The 23,965-nt window shown below is 46.2% G+C and overlaps 1 protein-coding gene across 4 annotated transcripts in view; it reads right to left on the bottom strand.

Moving 5' to 3' along the window:
* The window catches only part of CD99L2 (CD99 molecule like 2), an 84,704-nt gene that overhangs the window by 30,544 nt on the left and 30,195 nt on the right, over positions 1 to 23,965 (bottom strand). For all 4 annotated transcript variants that reach the window (XM_037909700.2, XM_037909701.2, XM_043523027.1 and 1 more), the window contains exons 2-3: positions 9,945 to 10,010; positions 3,944 to 3,982 (exon numbers count right to left, since the gene is read on the bottom strand). In XM_037909700.2, the coding sequence (XP_037765628.1) occupies positions 3,944 to 3,982; positions 9,945 to 10,010 (105 nt within the window). The remainder of the gene's footprint in view (positions 1 to 3,943; positions 3,983 to 9,944; positions 10,011 to 23,965) is intronic.

Here is a 23,965-nt window from a genome sequence, read left to right as displayed (position 1 = left end):
TTTTCCCCTTCAGAATCTCCTAGGTGCATTTCCAGGGAGAGCTCTCATTTGCTCACGCTTACTCCTGTCATCCCAGAACTTCCACTCTCACCTCTCATCTGGCGTCTATGAACTGACGATGGCAATCCTTTGTTCCTCAAGGGGTTGGCTGCTCTGGTGGTGCCTTGGAGGTTCCCCCACTGGGGAATTATAGGAAGTAACTCCCTGGTCAGATAGGCCTGGCTCCGCACAAAGCTGCTTTTTAACCGTGCAGTGCTTTTAGCCACTGAGGGACCCCAAACTTTTCGCAAGCCAGAATCTTCAACCCTCCCCAGAGCCAAATTCCTTTCTATGCCCAACCTCCCTGTAGGACAGGGACTCCGGACCCCATGGCATCACCTCCAGCTCTCTGTGGGGGAGAAGGCAGAGCCTGACCCCATGCCCCACTAGGTTTGCCTTTAGTTTGCCAGATGCAGAGACTAGGTGGGTGGCGATTCCTCTCCCATCCTGTTCATTCACATTCTCACAGCCCATCAGGGGGTTACAGATGGGAGAGAATAACTCGCTTCCCCCCTTCCTGACTGTAGTCACCTCTGCAATCTCCCAAGCAGCTGTGGTGTGCTTTACTTGGGTGCTTCCCATTATGGAGTTGGTATCATTGCTTTGGAGGTGCTCCTTAACTGCCTCAGTTTCCCTTGTTGCAGCCGGGGACTCAGTCACAACCATGCTCTGCGCTGCCTCAACTTCCTTGGTGTGGGCGGGCAAAGGGCTACCTCCCTCCCTAGCCAGGGGGACAGGACTCAGGCAGTCAGTAAGACCCATCTCTTAGTGGGAATGGGCGGTGGCCTTGTCTCCTCCAGGTATCTGTTTTCATACACTGGGAACCTGAGCTTAACCCTGCTTTCCCTTTGTTATAGGCAGGAGGAAGGTGACTAACCCCCACCACGCCCACCCTTCTTTCTCCCTGTCAGCTACTCTGTTTGCACTCTGGCTGATCATTTCATACACATTCTTATGTACATTCCTAGTGAATTGTACGGGTCAGATTCAGACACTCTGCCATCCCAGGAGAAAGCTGGATGGGTTCTAAAGCCATAACCTAACTTCCAAAAGGTACGTCAAAAGGTGTTTCATTCAGGATCCCAACCAACAGCACTCCGGTCCTTCCTGTGTCTGCACCGAAATCTGGGCTGCAGGCAGTGCAAAGGGCTTCACACCAGGAATGGTCACCCTTTCAGCCTGTGATGCGGTTTTGCTACACAGGGTTTAACCGCCATGCTCTCTGTTCCAGAATCTCTCCATCCCATCAGTGTCTCTCCATTAACTCCCACCAAGTTTCGCTCCCACTGGGAACCCAATGGATCTGCACCGAGGAGAATAGGACTCTGTGTGACTCCTTCCCTCAAGGGGCTTGTCTGAAACAGGACTATATTAACGTGAACTCGGTACCTTTAGTTCATGCTCGCAGGATCTATGCAGGGCAGATACAGTGCAAGGCTTCAGTGCATGCTGCAATTCACATCCCCGTAGGCTGCACTGCAGGGCCATGTAGACAAGCCCTCAGCCACACAGTTATCCGCAAGGTTTAGCTACCAGTGGCTTTTCCAGGATCACACTGGGCCTCACTGGGTGCACTGGGCAATCCTCTAGGAGGTGACTCAATGCTTTTCCCCACTCACCTTGGGGTCCTTCTGAGGTGGTCTTCCTCCCACTCAAGGAGGACTCCCAGGTGGGGGTGGGTTGCTGCTTGACCCTGACCCCTTTTCCCTGGTCCCATTCCCTCCCTGTTAGATTTTTTTTTTAATTAAACCCAGGCCATCTAGTCACATGATCAGCCAGTTTCTCACCTACACATACTTCCCTAGGATTTTTGTCTATTAACCATGATTTCAGGTCCGGGGAGCAGAGTTTATAGAACTGTTCCAAACTCATTAACTCATAAACTTCACCATCTGTGCTAATTCCCCAACTAGCTCCCATTTTCTTATATACATCCTAATTTGGGTTGCAATATCAGCACAGTTCATACCCTCTTTTTTTTCTGAATTCCCAAAAACTTCCTTCATCACCATGTTCAATTCACACCCAATTTCAAGAGCATTTAAAAATAAATTCATGTCAACCTCTTATCTAAAATAAGATAAGACGTTGGGGTACGTCTCTACTGCAATAAAAAACCAGGGGCATGGCTGCGGCTGGCCCAGCTCCGGTGCCTCTGGCTTCGACTGTGGGGATGAAAATTGCAGTACAGATGTTTGCGGTCAGGCTGCAGCCCCAGCTCTGGAACCACGCAAGTGGGGTGGGTCTCAAACTGAGGCTCTAGCCCTATCTTGAATGTGTATGCTGCGATTTTTCAGCCCGGCAGGCTGAGCCCCTTGTGCCTGAGTCACCTGACCTGGGTTCTGAGACTCTGTGCCACAGGGCTAAAAATTGCAGTTTAGACATTCCCTCAAAATCTGCGACCGGTAGGACCAAGTATGTGGGGTCTGGCTCCACTCACTGAATCAGGGGTTTCCAGGCCCATTCTTCTCCACTTTTTCCTCTCTGCTGCGGCTTGTCCTTCTCTTCTTGCTCATGCTAGCCCTGTTTCTCCTCATGCTATCGTTGCTTCTTGCAGTCTGCAAACTGCTGGACTTCAAAGCCCAGTTTATCTCCCTCCAACTGTAACCTCACCTCCTCTACCTGTAAACCAGAAGTTGCCTCTTTTGTCTTGCCTTATTCCAACTACAGTGGTGTCTCCACGACTTCCTGGGCCTGCTGGACTCTGTCAGTGATCTGGGTGTCCCTCATAGTCCTGGATCATAACTCCTTTTCTGGTCTTCTAAGGCACAGCTAGTTGACCTGCTCCTGAGAGTTTAGCTGTGTCTCTCTGCATGTCTCAACCAGCTGACCTTTCTTCAACTGTTCACACCTAACCTTTTCTATTTGTCTCTCCCTAGTCCTATCCTAAATAGGCTATGGGACACTCTGTGCTTTTTCCTTCAACAGTACTTGCTGTCGGGGCTGTTGGCACTTACTGGAAATTCACCACTGTCCTTGATCCCACTTTTGCCACCATATATGTCACAGATCCCAAAGTAACTGTACTGCTGATCCCTTCATGGCCTCTTTGCAGATGCCCCATTCAGGTCTCAGGCCTTTAGCCACCACCTTTCTTTGGGTAGGAACAGGCATTCCCCTCTTTTCAGACACTGGATTTATGCTGCAATTTCCTCCTGAAGCTGTGCGCACCTTAGCAAGTCCAAATTTAGCTCAGCACCTTCCGTTCCCAGAAGCTATGATACGGCTCACCAGTGACCAGCCAGCCTTCATAGGCAAAGGATTTAGTCAGAGCCAAAAGAATTATAGGTTTTCTCTATCTTGGAAACCATGAACAGCTTATGTGTGCCTGTCTTACCAGGTGTCCCCATCTTCTACATAGAGCTCCTGGTAGGTTTCAAAGTCCTTCAAACCCTTTCAGGAGCGTCCGTCCCTCTTGGTTACTATGTCCTGTTGGTTCTTGCTTCAGATGAGAGTGACACTGCCCTATATCAGACAGACCACTTCATACCACACTCAATTCTTGGTTTTCAGGGCCTCTTGATCCCAGGCAAAACCAGTATATGCAATTTCCCCCAGGGAGCAGTACTTCCGCACACCTATTTAACTGTCTACAGATTTGCATTAATTACTCTTATAGTAATTTTAGTTTTTGACAATTCATTCATGCTTTAGGTGACTTTCTCACCTTAACTCCACCGATTGTCTTGTTTCAAGAAAGAAATTAATGCCTTCATTCCCGGGGGGGTGGGTGGATGTGCATGTGCCAGTATGAGGTATGGGGAAACTGAGCCACGTTCTTTCTTAACAGTATACCAGAAGTTTCCCAGTTCTTCACAGTAAGAGAATAACTCATTGCTCACCATAAATGTTTTCAAGAGAAACAACCCATTACTCTGAATGATAAATCAATAAGGATCCTCACCTGTTCTGCCCGATGGCTTTTTGGGCAACGTGGGAGTAGCTGTGATTTAAAAGAAAGAGGAAAAAACTCAGTTACTAGTGTCACCTGGAAATTTGTCAACTATGATTTAGAAATAAACCAGAAGGGCTTATTCACAGAATGCTTACACTCCATATGTGACGTGGAAGATTACAGGATGCTTAAACCACATGCTTTTCAACATCAATTAAATCATGGTATGAATTGAAAACCATTGTATTCGCTCTCTTTTACACTTCATTTGCAGAACTCACACAGGCCTGATCCTGCAAAAATTCATGCAGGTGCTTAACTCTAAGCATGTGAGTAATCCCACTGAAATCAACTAGACTATGTACAGTTAAGCACCTGTGCAAGATCGGGGCCCACGTGCTGCTCACACCAATGATGGCACTGCACACATAGTCAAATTCTGCCCTCAATTACCCTAATGCATGCGGCTGTCCAGTGTGACAGAGCAGAATTTGACTCCCCTCCCTGTCAAACTATGTACTTCAAACAGACTCAGCAAAACAACTGCTAACACAACAGGACTCGTCCAGCACATAAAGCAAATAATCATCCTGAGAAGATGGAGGGGCCGTAAGTTTTATTCTCACCTGCTTGGGTCTCTCAAATCAATGACATTAGAAGATCTACAGTGCACCATACCACATCAAGTAACAGATGGTTATGTTTTAAGGAAAGAATTTATCTTTCATTGATTTCTGGTCAATGAAATATCTGGTCAATGAAAATATTACAACTCCTGATACTGTCAATATTGTGGCAAGATGCAAAAGTGTGTGTGTGTGTGTACTGGTGCGGGGAGGTTAATACTGTAAGCCACTGATGATATCTGTTAGTAGTAATGGGCCATGTTACCTTGAGTATGAATAAAATATGAACAAAAGATGTGGTTATCTTGTTCCTATTAATTTCTGCCTCTGATCTGGCAATATTTCCAATGGTGTGTCATGATTTAAGTCAGCTAGCCTCCTTCAGGTGCTTGCTTTCTGCTGCTTGATCTGTTCAAATCCAAGAACACAGTTCAAGATATGTCTTGACTTAATAGCCCTGGGACTTTGGGAGGTTTGCTCCCTTCTACCGGAACCACAGCACTCCAGGTCTCAGCGTTTAGTCTGTAGGCTGGAGCAGTGTTCTCCTGCAGCAGGTGTTAAGGGGTCATTGTGTAGGGGTCTGCAGGAATAGAAAATCACACAGGGGAGAGGTCCAGGGCTTGCTACATTCAGTCCTCAATCAGTATGTGATAAGACTTTACAGTGATCACGGGTCTAATACCTCATTATCCACCATCTTTCTAGTGGGATGAAGTATTCATTTCTAGCCCTGGCAGATTACAGGGTATCTGATCTGAAAATCGCCCCATTCAGATTATGTGCATTTTTTCTTCCCCATGTGAATTCCAGTACAAGAAAGCAGAAACTAAAATAAGCCCTGCTAGAGCCTGAAATCTGTTTTTATGCTGTAAAGCAAGGGATTTCAAATCTTTTCATAGCTTGGATCACATCTTTAATGGGGTGTCACCAGGGCACATCACATCCCATTCACAACCACATGGACCCACCTCCCTTTCAATTCTCAGAGTGTAACACCTGCCCTCCTCTTCTCAGAGCTTGTCTACACTTGAAACACTACAGTGGCACAGCTGTGCTGCTCGAGTGCTTCAGGGTAGACTCTACCTATGCCAATGGGATGGATTCTCTTGTTGGAATGGGTAATCCACCTCCACAAAAGGCAGTAGCTAGGTCAATGGAAGAACTCTTCTGTTGATCTAGCACTGTCTACACAGGGATTTATGTCGGCTTACTGTGCTTCTCAGGGGTGTGGATTTTTGACATCCCTGAGAATGCAGTTAACCCAGATCAAGCTCAGTCATAATGACAACTTGAGTCATTGTTTAGATGGCACAGTGATAACAGGCAGATATTTGATGTATTTTCAGCTGACTTTAGTGTGACATTGCTACAGGAAACTAGCAGAAGCAGCACCATGTGAGCAGTTAGCTGTCTCTGAATCACCAATATGTGGATCAGCAGTGGTCTAAGGACTATAATGTGGGAACCACTGCTTTAAAGCATGTGTGTGTGATGGGAAGCAACACATTAATAGGAATGCCATGATTTTGTAGTAGTCTTGTATCTGACACCTTGCCTTGGCTTGGACTAGTACAGATGTTTTCAGGACGTGGGGATTTTTTTCAAGTGCTCCATCTGGAACACTGATCAGAAAGGGGGAAAAATTGACCCCGAATTCTGGATATCTTGATGGGTTTCAAGGAGGCCTCTGGTAAAAGTAGAGCGGTCTTTTCCTCTGTAGGCCAGATCCTCTGCTGGTGTGTATCTGTGTAGCTCCATTCACTTCAGAGGAGCAAACTATTCACATCAGCTGAGGACTTGGTCTACAGTTTCTGCACATCATGGGACACATTCTTGTATATTCAGGCAGTTCCTACTGAGGTCAGTGGAAGCCACACAAACCCATTCCAGGAGAGAATATGGCTCACCACAGTTGTGTTCCGAGGGCTGTACAATAATCTATGCTGGTTAAGGTATTAGATATGGACTTATTTTCTTAATGTGTCCATAAATGCGTGGAGAAGAAATGAGAAGTCCTAGTAGCAGACAGGATCAGGAACACAACAGCCTTTCACGCTGTGATTTGTTCCTTGTATTTATTTATCAGGGCAAAGACTATAGTCCAGAGTCTGTTCTGGGTAAATCAGAAGTGCTTCCACTGAATACCAGCTGTATTGGGGCAACACTGACCAGAATCTGTGTAACTGTCTATTCTGTGTAAAACAGTATCTAAGGATTAGCACTGCCAAACACTGTGCTCCTGCAATAGTGTCACCTAGCCATGAAAGATATTAAGCCATACCTTAACATAAAAATAATAAATGAGTTTTCTTTGCCTTGTCAAGTGCCAGATAAGATCCCCTCTCTTAGAAGTGATCTGCTCTTAATGATGAGATACGGCAAAAATAACTAAAATAGGTTATTTTCCCTAGATCCTGATTAGCAATGGTACTAATGGCTCACTGGATTTTTAAACGGGATTTGGAATCCCAAGAAAAACTTAATCTACAGAAGGAAGCTTTGCCTGTTCAGATTTTTTTTTCGTGTACAAAAGATCTATGGCATGAAACTACATCAAGAATATTAGAGTGCTAAGCTAGTAAAAGTACTTTGAATGCAGCCCAATTGGAGTGCTCTGTAGAGATGGTATAAATAGGGTAAGAACTTGTCACTGGATAGTGCTATCCCACTGCTGCATAAGCTTGAGTGAAAGTGGTGCTTTTTTTGGTGACTAATTTTTTATTGATTTTAATAAAGAAACATACAATGAAAAGTACAAAAAGTAAATGACTTATGTTTCCTGTGGTACACGCAGTATTTGGATACCCAACAGAATTAGGCAATTAGGCAATTTTACAACTTGTCAAAGACCAAACACCACAAAACCAGACAATGTCACACAGACATAACATGTTAGGGTGAGGTCACAATAATAGACTAGGAGAAGTCATGGATGAATAGCCAGGAGGGAAAGAGAGATGGGGGGAAGAAGGACGCGGAAAGAGGCAAAGGGGTTATGTGGAATGGAGGCCTCTCATGCTTTGAGCTGTCTCAACACTTCTTTTTTTTATCCAACTGTATCTAGAGACGGGGTCCAAATTTCTTTGAATTCATCTAATTGCTCTATACAGCAATCAGCTAGTCTTTCTTTGGCTGCTAATTAAAATAAATCTGAATACCACTGCTCTATTCTGGATATGTCTACTCTTCCATTTTTGTAATATTATGCAGTTGATCATCTATTTCAATTAATGAGACCTGGATTCTGTGACAATGTTCTAGAAAAATAGTTTTCATTATACCCAATAAGCACTACCCTCCTCTACAGCAGAGGTCCCCAAACCGTGGGGCACGTCCCCCTAGGGGGGCACGGAGGAACATTCAGTGGGGTGTGGTGGGCCCAAGTCAGCCCCCACAGGGGGCAGAGACGGAGCACCATCCAGTTCTACTCCAGCTTCGCCTGGCCCCACGGCTCTGCTCCCACCCCTAGCCTCAGCCCGGCCATGGTTCTGTTCCCGGTCCTGGCCTTAGCCCTGCTCCTAGCCCCAGCTCTATCCCTAGCTGCAGCCCCAGCCTCAGACCCCTTACTACTGTCTGCATCTCCCCAGAATGAGCCATGGCCCCATTCCTGGCCCTGGCTGGGCGGGGAGGGAGGGCACAACCCTGAAAAGTTTGGGGACCACAGCTCTAGAGATTGCCTGGTGGACAGTTGTGCAATGAAATGACTCTACTGGCAGGACACTCCTTTACACTATGCATCATGATATGGGACATGCCAATGCAACTGAGCCAGTCATGTCACATTGTTTCATCGCAACTGACTTGGAAGGGCAAGGTCATATTTTTATCTGGAATCCTTACAGAGGAAAATAATTTGTGCTTTATGATGTTTGTTGTGAGATAAGTCTATCTGAATTATCTGGACAGAATTCAGAAGGTTGCACAGGGGGTTAGGAATAATCAGCCAGGTGCAGAGGAAAATGTGAGGCTGAAGGCAGTATGAATATTTCTGAACACCTCTACTCTGTGAACAAGCAGAATCAGGAAAGGAGAACAGCATATGTGCGCAAAATGCTTCTTCCAGCCATTCATAAATTCTTTACAACAAATGCAGCCACATAGTGTTCATGGGTGAAAAACTGACCAGAATTTGTCCCCAGGCCTATTCTGTGTAAGAGAGTACCTGAGAACTGGCTGTGTCAAACAGCTGGGCTCTGCAATGTCACCTAGCCATGATAAATATTAAACCATTAAGTCATTTATACATTCTTTATTATACATCTGGCCACTTACTGTTCAAGGGAAAATCATGGGGCCATGGCAGAAAGGAGGCAGGGTAGCAGCTTCCCACTGCATATGCCAGCTTCAGGAGGGACTGGCCAATCCTCAGGGCAGACCAGGTGTGCAAAGGAGGAAGAGGGCATCTGCACCTGCTGCACATCTGGGTGGTGCAGAACTGGTTGGCTATCCACCCTCCCCAAAACACTTGGCTGTGGCCCTTAACCCGTCTTCTCTCCCGGGTCTCAGGACAGCTGTGTACATTTAACAGGGCTACAGGAACCCATGTGGCACTCATGGAGGGAAGAGGTGAGGGGCTAGTCTCTGTAGTGCTTTGGGGATAAGTGGGAGGATCTCCTAATCCCTGTTGTTTCAGGAAGGGATTAACTAGGAGCTTGCTTTGTGGTTGCAAATAGGGTATTTAGCCATTGAAATGCTCCTGGAATCAACTGTCAAAGCAAAACAATACAGGCAAGAGGGAGAGTCTTGTGAAAGTCTCAACCATGGGGTATGTCTACACACCAATTAAAAATCTGCAGCTGGCCCGAGGGGGCTCTGGCTCATGGGGCTGTCTAATTGCAGTGTAGACATTCAGGCTTGGGCTGCAGCCGGGGCTTGAATATCTACACTGCAATTAAACAGGCCTATGAGCCTGAGTCAGCTGGCCTGGGCCAGCTGCAGGCTTCTAATTGCAGTGTACATGTACCCATGGAGGGCAAGCAGAGAATGGAGAAAGGTAAGAGTCAGAACATCACAATCTCAGAAATAGTGCTCACACCTGCTGGAAGAGAAAAGCATTACACAATGCATTCTAGGCAAATATGGGAATGAATGAATGACAACACAAGTGATTAGGAACACAAAAGCATGTATTCAATACTAATAGGCTGTCAGAATGCTAAATCAATGTGACTTGCTAACCAGCATCACAACATTAAGAAACACTAGGTTAGAAACACATTTTACAGGAGGAATGTTTATTTTAGCTGTCGACAATTAAGGAAACTGGATCTGACCAGGAAAAGATGACTGGGTCATCGAAGCCCCTCATCTTTTACCTGGGTATAATCCACACAGGTAGTTACACACACAATCGCTATTTGCTTTTTCCTGTAAACTGTACTTACGTCGCTTGGTTGGACTGTCATCAAGTGCATCCGCTAAACTGAAGTCATCAAAATCATCGCCATATCCTAGAGATAAAGAATTGGCATTGGCTTTACTCATTACTCACTGACACTGTAAAACAACTTTCAATACAGCATGGCTGGACTTGTTCCCTTAAATTGCTTTAGTTTTAGAGATTTTTAAATCTGACCCATTACCAACAATGAAGAAGACGACAGCCTTCTCAGAATTCTGTGACTGTGAAATTGCAGAGCAGTCATCTCTGGATTTTCCATTTGTCTGCTCTAATGGATTTGGTATAAATATACATGCTACACTTAAATTTGTCAAGTGGAGCCTACCAATTCATCTCTCTAGTTGCCACTCATCTGTGGATGTACTCACGATTATATGTTTGCTAAACACCATAAAAATATTGGAATGGCTTAGATAATGTTTGTGCAAAACACACACACTCTCTCCACTCCGTTCCTAAAGGTACATTCAAATAGTAAAGGTTTTTATATTAAAAAATAAAATTTGCTGTTGTGCCTGCTAAACATACAACTTAACATTCACTCTGTCCAGGCAATATAAATTCTGGACATACCCATATTCAAAGAGTATACCTGACAAACAGAAGGTATATTTATTAAGGATGCCTCACGACATCTTAGCTATCTCCTATCATTTAATATCCCAATGATGCCCCTAAACTATATGCTATTCTAATGTGGTAGGTCCACTAATCCTTCCTTTCTCTGTCTTTTTGCATCACATTAATTACTGTTGACTTAGCCTAGTTCTGAATGCATTTGTCTTGATAAATTCATGCTTTTACATCTCAGAGCATGCTGAGTAATTAATATCCTTTGGGTTTGCTAAGTACTGCAGCACTGCAAGAGAACATTAAAATGGCTTTCCTCTTATTCCTACTGCTAAATGGATTTAGCTGTTGCCACCTGAGCTCCAGCTTGCTTCATGAATAAATTTAAAGCTTTACTGACAAGGACAATAACAATGAAAAGGCACTAGTCCATCAGAAAGCAGGTATCAGCATTTCAGTGAAAAACTTTTGCACACGGTGGTCACAAAGTATTATAACCCATTCAGCTCTGATTTCAGTTATTCACACATCACATCTTGTTTCACCTACCATCTATTTAAATGTAAACTTGGCAAACAAGGGACCGATTTAAATGTAGGGTCTATGGTTTTTAAGTTACTTTGTATTTCTGTATCTCCTAGGGAAGCACTCAAGAGTATTATGCTGCTGCTTGGGCGATTTATTTTTTCTTAGATCGGTCCATAGATGAATTAGAACAGACTACATCCTCCTTTGTTGTATGAGAATGGAGATGTCTATGGTGGAAAGCAAGCTGTGCGAGACAGGCAGTGTGCAATAAGGTACTAGATACAACGCCACAGATGAAGTGGAATCTTATCAACAAATCCTTTTGTTTAGAAAACTGATACCAGGGCCCTCTAGTCTGGGGGAATGGAATACAACCTCAAACTCCAATCCACATCCTTGCCCCCAGCCTAAAGTGCTCCTGCTTGTACCGCGCCTTCCACTGGATACAGCACATTTCTCCTCTTCCCCCCTCCCGCAAAAAAAAATCCTGTGCCTCCCATGCCCTTCTACCAATAAAGTCTCTGCAGTGTGAGACAGGAAATGCTCTCACACTCCAAGTAAATGGTACTTCAGCAGTAGAAAGCATCCATTGCTGAACACATCAGGGAACTGAGCAGCTGGAGACTGAGGGCCTAATTCATCAAGGTATACAGGCAAATGCCTAACTTCAAGCAGGTGAATATTCCACTGAAGTCCAAGTGTATAAAGTGGTGTATAAAGATGATGCAAACTGAAGACCTTTGAGCATGTGACCTTTAATTCCAGAATGTTAAGGAAGAATAACTAGTCTTCAGAACTGATCTGCCATACTGGGACACAGAATGTGTTACAACTGACAGTATTATTATAGGTGGCAGTATTATAACCACATTGTTCCCAGGACATTAGAGAGAGAGAGAAGGTGGGTGAGGTAATATCTTTTATTGGACCAACTTTTGTTGGTGAGAGAGAGAAGCTTTCGAGCCAAATCAAGCTCTTCCTCAGGTCTGGGAAAGGTACTCACAGAGTATGTCTACACTGCAATTAAAAACCCACAGCTGGCCTGTGCCAGCTGATTCAGGCTCAGGCTAAGGGGCTGTTTTAATTGCAGCGTAGATGCTCGGGTTGGAGCCCAGACTCTAGGATGCTGCGAGATGGGAAGGACTCAGAGCTTGAGCTGTAGCCAAACCCCTACCGTCTACATCTCTATTAAATGGCCCCTTGTCCCAGGAGCCTGAGTCAACTGACGCGGGCCAGCCATGGGTTTCTACACTCAAAAGGTAAATCAACCCAGCTACATTGCTCAGAGGCGTGAAAAATCCACACCCCTGAGCAATGTAGTTAAGACGACCTAACCCCTGGTATAGACAGTGTTAGGTCAACGGAAGAATTCCTCTCGGGGGAGGTGGATTATCTACGCTGATGGGAGAACCCGTCCCATCAGCGTAGGTAGTTTCTACGCTGAAGTGCTACAGCGACGCAGCTGCAGCAGTGTTTCAAGTGTCGACAAGCGCTAACACTGTGATTTTTACTGTCTAGCAGTTATCATCCATGAGCACTTTTCATAAAACTATCACTCCGTATCTGACCTCTCAATCCTCATCCTCAAAGGAAACCTGCACAACACCTTCAAAGCACGAGCCTGGAAGCTTCAATAAACAACTTTGCTAGACACTAAAAATCATGGTCTTAAAGATACTGGATTTATGGTGTATTACAACAATCTGTAACCCACTAACTGTGCTGCCGCCACGCCACCCGTTTTTGTTCCATGACTGCAGGGGTGTTAACGGGCCACTTCACCTTGAATGGTTCCTTAGAATGTGTTTTAACTACTTATGCTAAACAATCTATTCCAATCTATTCTTGTGTTTAGCTGTGACTCTGCATACCTTTCCCAGACCTCAGTAAGAGCTCTGTATAGCTTGAAAGCTTGTCTATTTCACCAACAGAAGTTGGTCCAATAAACGATATTACCTCACCCACCTTATTTTTAGTAATATTATAACAGCATGACGTGTGTGTGTGATCAAGGCTCCAATGTGGTAGGTACTGTACAAACAACACTGCCTGCTCCAGAAAGCTTGCATTGTAGCTTAATGCAGAGAACATCACCGCCTTGACCTCCTATATCTTTGAGTATTGTATGGATTTGCCTTCCCCATATTGTATGTCTCTCTCTAGCCTCCATTCTGTCTACAGGGCTTCACTTCTTTCCAATGTTGCTACATAATCCTTGATGTCTGTGTTTTAAAGGAAACATACAACAAAGAGGAAAGAAAAAGGTCCATAAAAATCTCCAGAGTGACAAGGGACAAAAATGAAATGCTACAAACCTCACCCAATGGGACTGCACCATCTTAGGGTTTATCGACATTGGCACTTTACAGCGCTGCAACTTTCTTGCTCAGGGCTGTGAAAAAACACGCTCCTGAACACAAGCAAGTTTCAGCGCTGTGAAGTGCCAGTGGTAGATAGTGCACCAGTGCTGGGAGCTACGCCCCTTGTGGAGGTGGGTTTTTTTAAGAGCGTTGGGAAAGTGGCAGCACTTTAATGTTGCCAGTGTAAACTAGCCCTTAGACTCTACTTGAATTCCCTTTTAACACAGCGGCACTTTGTAGTAGGTGCAAAGCTAATTGAAGGCTGGAATATGGTAGCAATACTAACATTCATATTTGTATTCCAAAAGCCTTTCCCTGCCCCTCCTTTTTTTCTTCCCCCGCCCCATTCTCAGTGATTAAATAAATGTTAAGGGCACTGATTCGCTGTACACCAAGGCTGTGTAATTAACAGGTCCCGGCAGGATCTTTTGCTTTTTACATATGATAATGCAGTTGGTGAAATGTGCCATCAGAGGCAAATTGCAGCTCCTCTATCAAACTGTTAGAAATATGTGGAAACACAATGCCATATGTGTCCAGTTACAGCTTCCTTTTCTTTTAAAGAACATAAAGGGGCCTTACTTCCATGCAATATGCTCAGCTACCCCAGGAATGCCGAGAATAACCAAACTCCTACTGGAAGAAAAACAGCTAAAGCTAAGGAGGCATGATGCACCCTTAGGCGCTGAAAACTAGTTGAGAAATGTGCATATTTCCACTGAGTCTATTTCACAGCTTTTCCTTTGCAGTGTTGCCAACTCTCATGATTTTGGCATGAGTCTCATGATAATTATTGTTTTCTTTTAAAGCCCCAGCTCCTGGAGTCAAGTGGGTATGTGATGATTTCAGCCTTTGTTCTTAAAGAAAAAGTGTCTCACCCTCTTGGTTGTGAAGAAAGCTTTAAAATGTGACTCAAGTGCACCCTAAAAGCTCAAAAAGCAGAAGGCAAAAAACACCAAATCTATTAATCTCATGATTTTAAAGCCAATCGAGATTTTTGGTGAGCCTGACTCATGATTTTTTGAACATTTGGGGTTGGCAATACTGACTTTGTCTGTGATTAGGGGAAATTCCCCAGCAGAAAAAGGTGACCAGTCCCCACAAATCTTGTGGCCCTCCTATCCTTGATGCAGTTTAGCTAGTGAATCCTTGGTTAATTATTTTTGATGGCCTTTTACAAACACAAATAGGTCTATGGCCAGGAGGGCTTACAGTCTCAGCTCAGCCAACAAATGTTGGCTTTTCAAATGTCCAAATTTTAGTCTATTCAAGGGCAGTTTAATCTCTGCCTCTTCCTTTACCACCCCTTATTTTACTACAGTATTGTAGCAAAGTGATTGTGATAGACACCGATCCGTATTCCTGGGTGCCGGTAGCACTGGGGACTGTCTCAGGGTGTTTCTACACTGGCAGAGTTACATCGCCAGCAGTTACATTGCCACTCAGAGAGTGCTGAAGGGAAACCGCGGTTGTGCGTTCACACTGTCAGCTGCCTGTGCAACAGTGTGTTCACACTTGTGGCACTTGCAGTGGTATTCAGAGCAGTGCACTTCTGGGCAGCTATCCCACAGAGTATCTCTTCCTCTTCTGCCGCTAAGAGGAAGTGGGTGGGGGTCGCGGGGCATCCTGGGTCCTGTCCCAATGCCCCGTTATGCATTGCTATGTATCCCAGCAATCCCCGTGCTTCGGTCTGCATTTGGCGCCATCTTTCAACGGTTTGTGTACTGCGCGCTCTGCCTCTTCAGTCTACAGGAATGGATCCTGCACTGTTGACCAATATGCTGCTCCCTCTCGCTAACGCGTCACGTGTGGCAGTGGAGTTATGCCTTAACCTACAAAGGCAAGAGGACTTTGACACTGATCTCATCACGCATACTAGCTACGACACGAGATTGCTTGTGGCATTCACGGAGGTCCTGACCACAGTGGAACGCCGCTTTTGGGCTCGGGAAACAAGCACTGAGTGGTGGGATCACATCATCCTGCACGTCTGGGATGACAAGCAGTGGCTGCAGAACTTTCAGATGAGGAAAGCCACATTCGTGGAACTGTGTGATGAGCTCACCCCAGCCCTGCGGCGCAAGGACACGAGAATGAGAGCAGCCCTGTCATTGGAGAAGCACATGGTGATTGCACTGTGGGAGCTGGCTACTCCAGACTGCTACCGATCAGTCACTAACCAGCTGGAAGTGCGAATGTCTACCATTGGACTTGTGTTAACAGAAGTGTGCAGGGCCATTAATTGCATCCTGCTCTGAAAGACAGAGACTCTGGGCAACATGCATGACATTGTTTCCCTAACTGCGGAGGGGCAATAGATGGCATGCATATTCCAATTCTGGCACCAGACAACCTAGCCACCGCGTATATTAATCGGATGGGATATTTCTCTATGGTTCTCCAGGCACTTGTGGATCACCGTGGGCGTTTCACAGACATTAATGCAGGCTGGTCCGGAAAGGTGCATGACGCATGCATCTTTCAGAACACTGGCCTGTTCAGGAAGCTGAAAGCAGGGACTTTCTTCCCAGACCAGAAGATCACCCTAGGGAATGTTGAAATGCCCGTTTTGATCCTGGGAGACCCTGCCTACTCCTTAATGCCTTGGCTTATGAAGCCATACACGGGGAGCCTTGACAGCAGCAAGGAGCAGTTCAACAACAGGCTGAGCAAGTGCAGAATGACTGTATGAGTGTGCTTTTGGCCTTTTAAAGGCCCGCTTGTTCTGCCTATATGGGAGGCTGAACCTGGCCAATGACAATATTCCTATGCTTATAGCAGCATGCTGTACGCTCCATATTTGTGAAGGGAACAGTGAAAGCTTCACTGAGGGCTGGACCACTGAGGCTCAGTACCTGGAAGCTGAATTTGAACAGCCAGAAAGCAGGGCTGTTGGAGGGGCACAGCATGGGGGGCCATAAGGATCAGGGATGCCTTGAGGCAGCAATTTGAAGCTGAAAGCCACTAATATTTGTTGCTATTCTTGGGAATGCAGTGCTTGTAATGCTAGGAGGTGATTGTGATTGGTGCAGACTATGCACTGTAAAGGTTTAAGAAAACTGCATGTTACTTTGCAGGGCTCTGGTGGCTTTCAATTAATAGAATAATATTGCTTTCAAACCAAAACAATTCTTTCATTAAAAAACAACCGGAGGAGAGAGAGACACAAACTCATCAGAACTGTGGGGGATGGGAGGGTCCCGGGGATGGTTAAAGATTTCTGTATGTCCGGGTATCATATGCCACCTTGTTTTTTGGAATATAGTGCAGAGGGTACTGTACTTCAGGGGGGCTAAACTGCAGAGGGATGGGTGTTGAGTGCAGTGTGTAGTGGGAGTCCGCAATGCTGGACTGTGACAAGAGAGGAGTGGAATGCTGCGGGTAGAGAGTGGAGCCAGGAGGTTGATCAGAGTGTGTTGGCGGTGTCTGGGGGGTGCATGGGAAAGAGTTTTGCAACAGCGGCTGCAGGGGAGGGCAGGAACAGAGCTACTCGGTTTGCAGTACTAGTAGCGCCTGGAGCGTGTCCGTTTGGTGCTCCATAATGCTCAAGAGTCGCTCCATGTCTTCGTTCTGGCACACTGCATTCTCCTTTCAGTTCCTCTTCTCGCTGTCCCACCACTCCTTCAATTCTTGTTTTTCGGCCGTAGAGTGCATCATGACACCACACAGAAAGTCCTCTTCAGCTTTTCGTGTCCGCTTCCTAATTCTGCGCAGCCGTTCAGCTGGCGATAACAAAGAGAGAGGCTGGACTCCTAAGGTCATCTGTGAAGCCAAAATGCAACATTTTACAGAAGCAGTATTGTATGCAACACACAGACCACTGAATCAGTGATTTAAAACACAGCCATATGCCTGTCACTAACTGGCTGACCCCAGGCAAGCACACATGATCCACAAGACCCCCAAAATGGTGAGTAACCAGGGGCAGGGGAAATCAGTGTTCCAGGACTGTACTGTCCACTGGGTACGTGGCTCTTGGGGAGAGCCAGCACTGTAGGCATGGCCTTATGATCATTACTGTCCCCACATTTTCCACAGGCTGTGTTCATTATGGAAGATATCTCACTGCTGAGGGTGAGCAGGTAATCAAGGGAGGGTCTTCTCCAAGACTGCGGCTTCCACTCTGGCCTTTGCCTATGTGCAGCAACGGTCCCCGGCCCCCTAGTGACAGCAGAGTGGCACGGGAAATGGGGCGAGAAACCCTTAATGGGGCATGAAACAAAGAACCTGAGGCAGCAGATTGCCCAGTATCTCCATGAGAGTTTCGTGGAGATCTGAGGCAGATTCCCGTGAAGTGAGGGAGTCAATGAACACCCCATTCCGCCGCTCAGACTAGGCATGTGGTGTTACGTGCATCACACAAACACAAGCCTGCTGTCTGCAACCCTCCTGCACCCAACAACTCGCTTCAGTGATTCCCAAAATCAAATCCACTTACCGGGGCCTCCTCTCCTCTTTGTGCTTCGCCAAGCTATGACTGGCTAGCCTCCTCTGGGCTAGAAAAGAGCTCCTGGCACCACGCATCTCTGACCTCCAAGTTGTCCTCTGCCTCTGGGTCCCCCTCCCTATCCTCATCCAAGATTTCCTCCTCATGACTCAGCCCACTCTTGACTGGCACGCAAGGCAAAGAAGTATCCACAGGGGCCATCGCAGTGGGGGCGGGGTCACGACCGAGGATCGCGTCCAGCTCTTTGTAGAACCAGCAGCTCATGGGCGCAGCCCCGGAGCAGCAGTTTTCCTCCTGCGCTTTGTGGCAGGCGTTCCACAGCTCCTTCACTTTGACCCTGCACCGCAGTGTGTCCCAGTCATGGCCCCTTTCTGTCATGCATGGTGAAATCTGTCCGGAGGTATCATAATTCCTATGGATGGAGCGCAGCTGGGACTGCACAGCCTCCTCTCCCCAAATGCTGCTGAGGTCCAGAGGCTCAGCATTGCTCCAAGGGGGAATCGATCGCCTGGTGCATGGAGCAGGCCTGGTCATCTGGAAAGATGTGCTGAGACCACTGCACGTGTCAACAAGCAAATAGGAAGGGGACTTTCAAAACTCCCAAGGAACTTAAGGGCTCACGGAGTTCCACAATGGCTGTTCTTCTCTCTCTGGTCATCAGTTGGACACCCCCCGGAGGCCAACTGCAGTGCTCTAATTGACCACGCAGGGCCGGTGCAAGGTTGTTTCGCACCGTAGGCGAAACTTCCACCTTATGCCCGCCCCCCATCTCCCCCGAGGCACACCCCCCCCGCGGCAGCTCCCCTCGGTGCCACCCCCCCGCGGTAGCTCCCCGCCCCAGCTCACCTCTGCTCCGCCTCCTCCTGGAGCATGCCACCGCTGCTTCTCCCGCCTCCCAGGTTTGCGGCGCCAATCAGCTGTTTGGCGTGCAAGCCTGGGAGGGAGAGAAGCAGAGCGGGGCGGTGCTCAGGGGAGGAGGTGGAGTAGAGGTGAGGTGGGGCGGGGAGCGGTTCCCCTGTGCGCCGCCCCCTCCCCGTTACTTGCTACAGGCGGCCCTCCCCGCGCCCCCCTGCCCCAGCTCACCTCCACTCCTCCGCCTGGTTTGCCTAGTGGTTGCACCGGCCCTGTGACTAGGGTGTCTACACTGGCATCGCAGCACTGTAGCCCCAGTGCAGAAAGCTGTATGCCTCTCGTCAGGTGGTTTATTTACAGCGCTGCAACTGCACACTAAGTGGCTTTGTAGTCTGCACACCTCAAGAGTTACACCGCAGAAAGCTGTTTTACTGCCAGTGTAGACAAGGCCTCAGCATCGGGCTGTACTGGGCACTCCCCCACCCTACCATTTGCAAAGCTCAGAGTGGCAGGGGCAGAGGGAAACTGCACCTAACATGTAATAACTATGAAGAATGCTCTAGTCTCTGAAATGTCAGGGGAGGGTCTGGGGGGGGGGGAAGAGATTTCTTTAGGAAGCTGTTGCACAGCTGAAAATGGTTAGTTAGATCGAAGCCATGTCTGAGTAAGAGCCCCCCTGACCCTGCACAAAGCACCTGGACAATGTCTTTTTAAAAACAACACCTTTATATTTTCCTCGTCATCTTGTTCATTCCGGCTGGGACTTTCAAAGAGGCCTAAGGAAGTTAAGCGTCTGTTGCAGCTCCATGTGTTCTTGCCATGAGAGTTTTATTAGCATCCTCACTGCTCAAGTATTGGTTTCCAGTTAAGTGACCAAATGTTCTGGATATTGTGATTGTTTGGACACGTGCCACACACTCCATTCCCACAGCCAGGTTATCCATCATTGCAGACTGTAGAATGAAAGGAGCGATAGTCAGTGAAGTCCAGGGCAAGCATTTAAACTGTGAAAGTTAACATGCTGCCTCAGCAGGGTAGGGTCAGCTTCCCCAGGAGATCAAAGAACAGAGCATAACTGACTTGAGATGGGAATGTGGATATAAACTCTGACTGGCAAGAACCATCAGCTGAACAATGTTCATACACCTACTCAAGTTTAACTAAAGATCTGCTGCTGCACGCTTCTTGGCTGCTGCCCTAAAGCATTAATATTCTAGTAGTAACATAACCTGGTATTATAGCCCCCACTGAGTCCCATGCAGTAGTAACAAGCCAATGAACAATCCCACCTTCAGAAAACCCAAACACTGAACACCCAGATGCAAAAAAATACAGCGAATAGAGAAGGTGACCCGGATAGGGAAGAAACAGCCTTTCCAAAAATGCTCCCCACCCCCCATTACAGATAGGTTTCAATTCAGGAAGGTGCTCCAGCACTTTAAACATGCCATTTACACAAACTCCCACCTATGATGGGATTAAACAGCAGGGGAGCTGTGAGCTAGTGCTGCAATCTCCAAAGTCTGGAGGGCTAAGTGCCCCATTAATTGGGAGATCTGTAGTACCTGGTAACACTGGGCTGTGTTCGGCAATGTCTACGCTACAAAGATAGGTCAACCTACGTTAGGTCTACTTACAGCCACCGCATTAATTACTGCGGTGGCTGATGTCCACACTACCCTTCTTAGGCAGGTGGTGCGTCCACCAGGAGCACTTCCACCGACCTTGGAGGGGCACTCTCAGCTCCACTGGCAGCTCCCTAACGGGAGTCCAGCTGCCCCACAAGCTCCTGGCAGGCTGCTTCCTCCCCCTCTCGCCTCCCCATTCCCCACCAGGAGTGGAGGAAGCTGCCAGCGGCTCCTCACTGCCCACCAGGAGCTGGGCAGCCTTGTCAAAATTTCACAGCTCCAGAGCCTAGTGAAAAGAGGATATCTCCATGTTGGGTGAAATTCACCCAAGGGAGATGGCTGTGTTATGGGTATAAGTGGTACATGAACCCTGCATCAGATCCTGCACTGAAGTGACAAAGAATGAAATCAGGACACTTTTTTGGTTAAAAATCAGGCTATTTTTTCCCCAAGTTTCCATGAGGATTTGGGAAGAGCCGATATATGGAATGTCTTTATTCATTGAAATCTTACCTATGAATTACTGTATTTGGCACAATCCATTTCACAGTGGTTACCCAATGCAAGTCATCAAAGATCACTTTCCAGGGCAACTTAAGCAGAAGAATTCCCTGGGTGTTGGCTAGATTATTAATACATTGCCAGTTAATTAAAGCTGACATCTTTGTTTCACCCAAGGAGGATAACAGAGACATATTACAACCTTATGGATCAATACGCAAGCACCTTGTCAATACACTACACACACCTGTGTGCTCACCCTAATAGATAAAAACACTACTCTCATTCTGTTATTAAACAGTAATTAACTTGGCAGTTCCCAGCCAAATGCTCAAAATCCAGCTAACACACACACATGCATATTTTTTACCTTTGCCTGGTATTTAGTGCAGGAAATTTGTATTCAGGAGAATCTGTTCTATTCCTGACTCTAACAGACTCCTGCTGGCTGCCTCAGTTTCTCCATCCATGTAATGCAACTGCAGTAGTACTTCCACAACTCTGTGAAGTATAAGTTCAGATGAAAGGTGCTACATAAGCACAAAGTATTATTATATTAGAGTTTGTTTCTACTCTTCAAGGAACCTTATGGTATGTAGTTTTATTCCTAAGTCTTAGAAATGCTTCTGTTGGGGCTTGTCTACACTTACCAGACTATCAACGCTGCAGCAATCGATGCATCGGCGGTCAATTTAGTGAAGACCTGATAAATTGACCGCCTATCGCTCTCCTGTCAGGTCCTGAACTCCACCTGATCGAGAAGAGTAAGGGGAGTTGACGGGAGACATTGCGTAGTGTGGACCCCGTGGTAGGTAGCCCTAAGCTACGTCGATTTGAGTTATACTATTCACGTAACTCAAATTGCGTAGCTTAGATCGACTTTTCCCTTTAGTGTAGACAAGGCCTTGAGCACACACTAAATATATTTAAGCTGTTTTTCCTTTAACCATACCCCCGTTGCCCGAATATTGTTGGTCTAAAATCTGGTTTCTCTTCCAGCTCCTTCCCTCATTGCCATTAATAGAGCTCTGTGCAGGATTCCTGATGCTAGTTATTTAGGCCGCTGTTCTGCCAAAAAAATCCAGGCCTTAGAAGCTGTGCTTGAGTGATGTTCACTGCCAATTTGTTCCTGCTTACAGCAGATTGAAGTCGTGCCCGATGCCTTTCCCCTTTAGGCGCAGTTTTATCATTTGCCGCGTGCCAGTAAAAGAAGGTTTTCCGTTGTGCCTCATCCTGTCCCCATCTAAGTCAATGGGAATACTCCGACTGAAGTCAAGGGAAGCGAAAGTGGCCTTGTTAGTTTTTGCAGACACTTTGTGGCCTGCAGTACTGAAATGGAACAAGACAAATAGGCACTGCTTTGCAGAGTGGCAGAGCAAGGCTTGGAGACAGCCACAGCTATATCCTTTATTGATGTTCAAAGGCTGGTTGAAAGGGGTACAGTCCGTTAGGATTTGGGGACAATTTTTATAAATTTTACACAACCTGGTCTCCACTGATTTTTGTCCTTCTCCTTCCCTTCCCGCACCATCCCAGTTCTGGAGTGTGGCTTGGTTACTAATTAAGTCCATCAAGGAGATCCTTCAAACAGAACCCCGAAAGTGTTGGTGTCCATTGTATGGAAATGTTTATTCTGCTATTCGGAAGCTGTTTTTGAGCCATGTCCTTTCATCATAATCTCCTTTTTCCAACACCAAGGTTGGGTAGGTCCAACCATGCCATATTTCTTATGCCATATCAAGGTTTTACCATAAATGGGCACCAGCCTTTACAACTGCAGTTAAATTTAAAAAGCAAAGCCTTAGATTGCAAGCACCGTGGGGCAGGGACCATCTTTCTGCCCACTGTTTGTATAGCACCTAGCACAATGGACTCCTGAGCCATGACTAGGGTGCTGGGGCAGTACTGTAAAATACCTAATAAATGTACAGCATTTAGTACAATGAGGTTCATGACTGGGTCTCCTAGGCACTACCATGATACTACTACTAATAATAATAAACTACTTAGCACTCAGAGAGCTGGATTTATACACCAGCAGTGGCTCAGCACCTCCTGTTTGTCTATCCAGCAACCCATAACCTCAATGCTCTCTAAGCAGGCTGACAGCACAGACTACCAGACCCCAGAGGCTATTATCTGCCCTTTCACACGCATGTATGGAGTAACACAACAGAGCAGAACAGCTGCTTTAAAGCCGTTGTGGTCAGTCTTTAAATTAAAATTCTATTCTTGATCAAAAAATTCTCCCCCGCAGGAATGAACCATTGAGCCTGCCTGGCCTGGAGAGTCTGCATTTTAGTCACTCCCTTGTTCCAGAGTAACCCGACTGGCTGAATAAAAAGCATTTTAAGAAGAGCCTGAACAGGCATTTCTCCAGTAGTTTGCAATGACTTCTTCCATTCCGACAAATAGGCAAAATGAAAGACATTTTCTACACTGCTATAACAATTACAAAATCAAAGGAGGCTGAACTGCAGTATTAACTCTAAAAATTCCAGGACATTTAGAGAGAGAAAGTGGGTGAGGTAGTATCTTTTACTGGACCAACTTCTGTTGCTGAAAGAGACACACTTTTGAACAACAGAGCACTGTGTAGCTCGGAAGCTTGTCTCTTCCACCAACAGAAGTTAGTCCAACAAAAGACCTGGGACCAACACAACTACCATAACACTGTAAAGGACATTTACAGTTAAGGTAGCAAATCGAGCCAACCCTGCTGTTGCAACTTAGTGAGTTTTAAAAAATACAACCAAAAGACATGAGTTATGTCTGATTTGTCACAGCGTTTCTCTACCAGGGGTATACATACCCCTGGGGGTACGCAGAGGTCTTCCGGAGGGTACACCAACTCATCTAGACATTTGTCTAGTTTTAGAACAGGCTATATGAAAAGCACTAGCAAAGTCAGTACAAACTAAAATTTCATACAGACAACGCCTTGTTTATACTGCTCTTATGCTATACGCTGAAATGTAAGTACAATATTCAAATTGTAATCAATTTTTTAAATAATTATATGGTAAAAATGTGACAGTCAGCAATTTTTCAGTAATAGTGTGCTGTGACACTGGTATTTTTATATGTGATTTTGTAAGCAAGTATTTTTAAGTGAGGT

The sequence above is a fragment of the Chelonia mydas genome, chromosome 9 (assembly GCF_015237465.2).
Source record: "Chelonia mydas isolate rCheMyd1 chromosome 9, rCheMyd1.pri.v2, whole genome shotgun sequence".
Taxonomy (NCBI): Eukaryota; Metazoa; Chordata; order Testudines; family Cheloniidae; genus Chelonia; species Chelonia mydas.
This window is presented reverse-complemented; position numbering and strand designations above follow the sequence as displayed.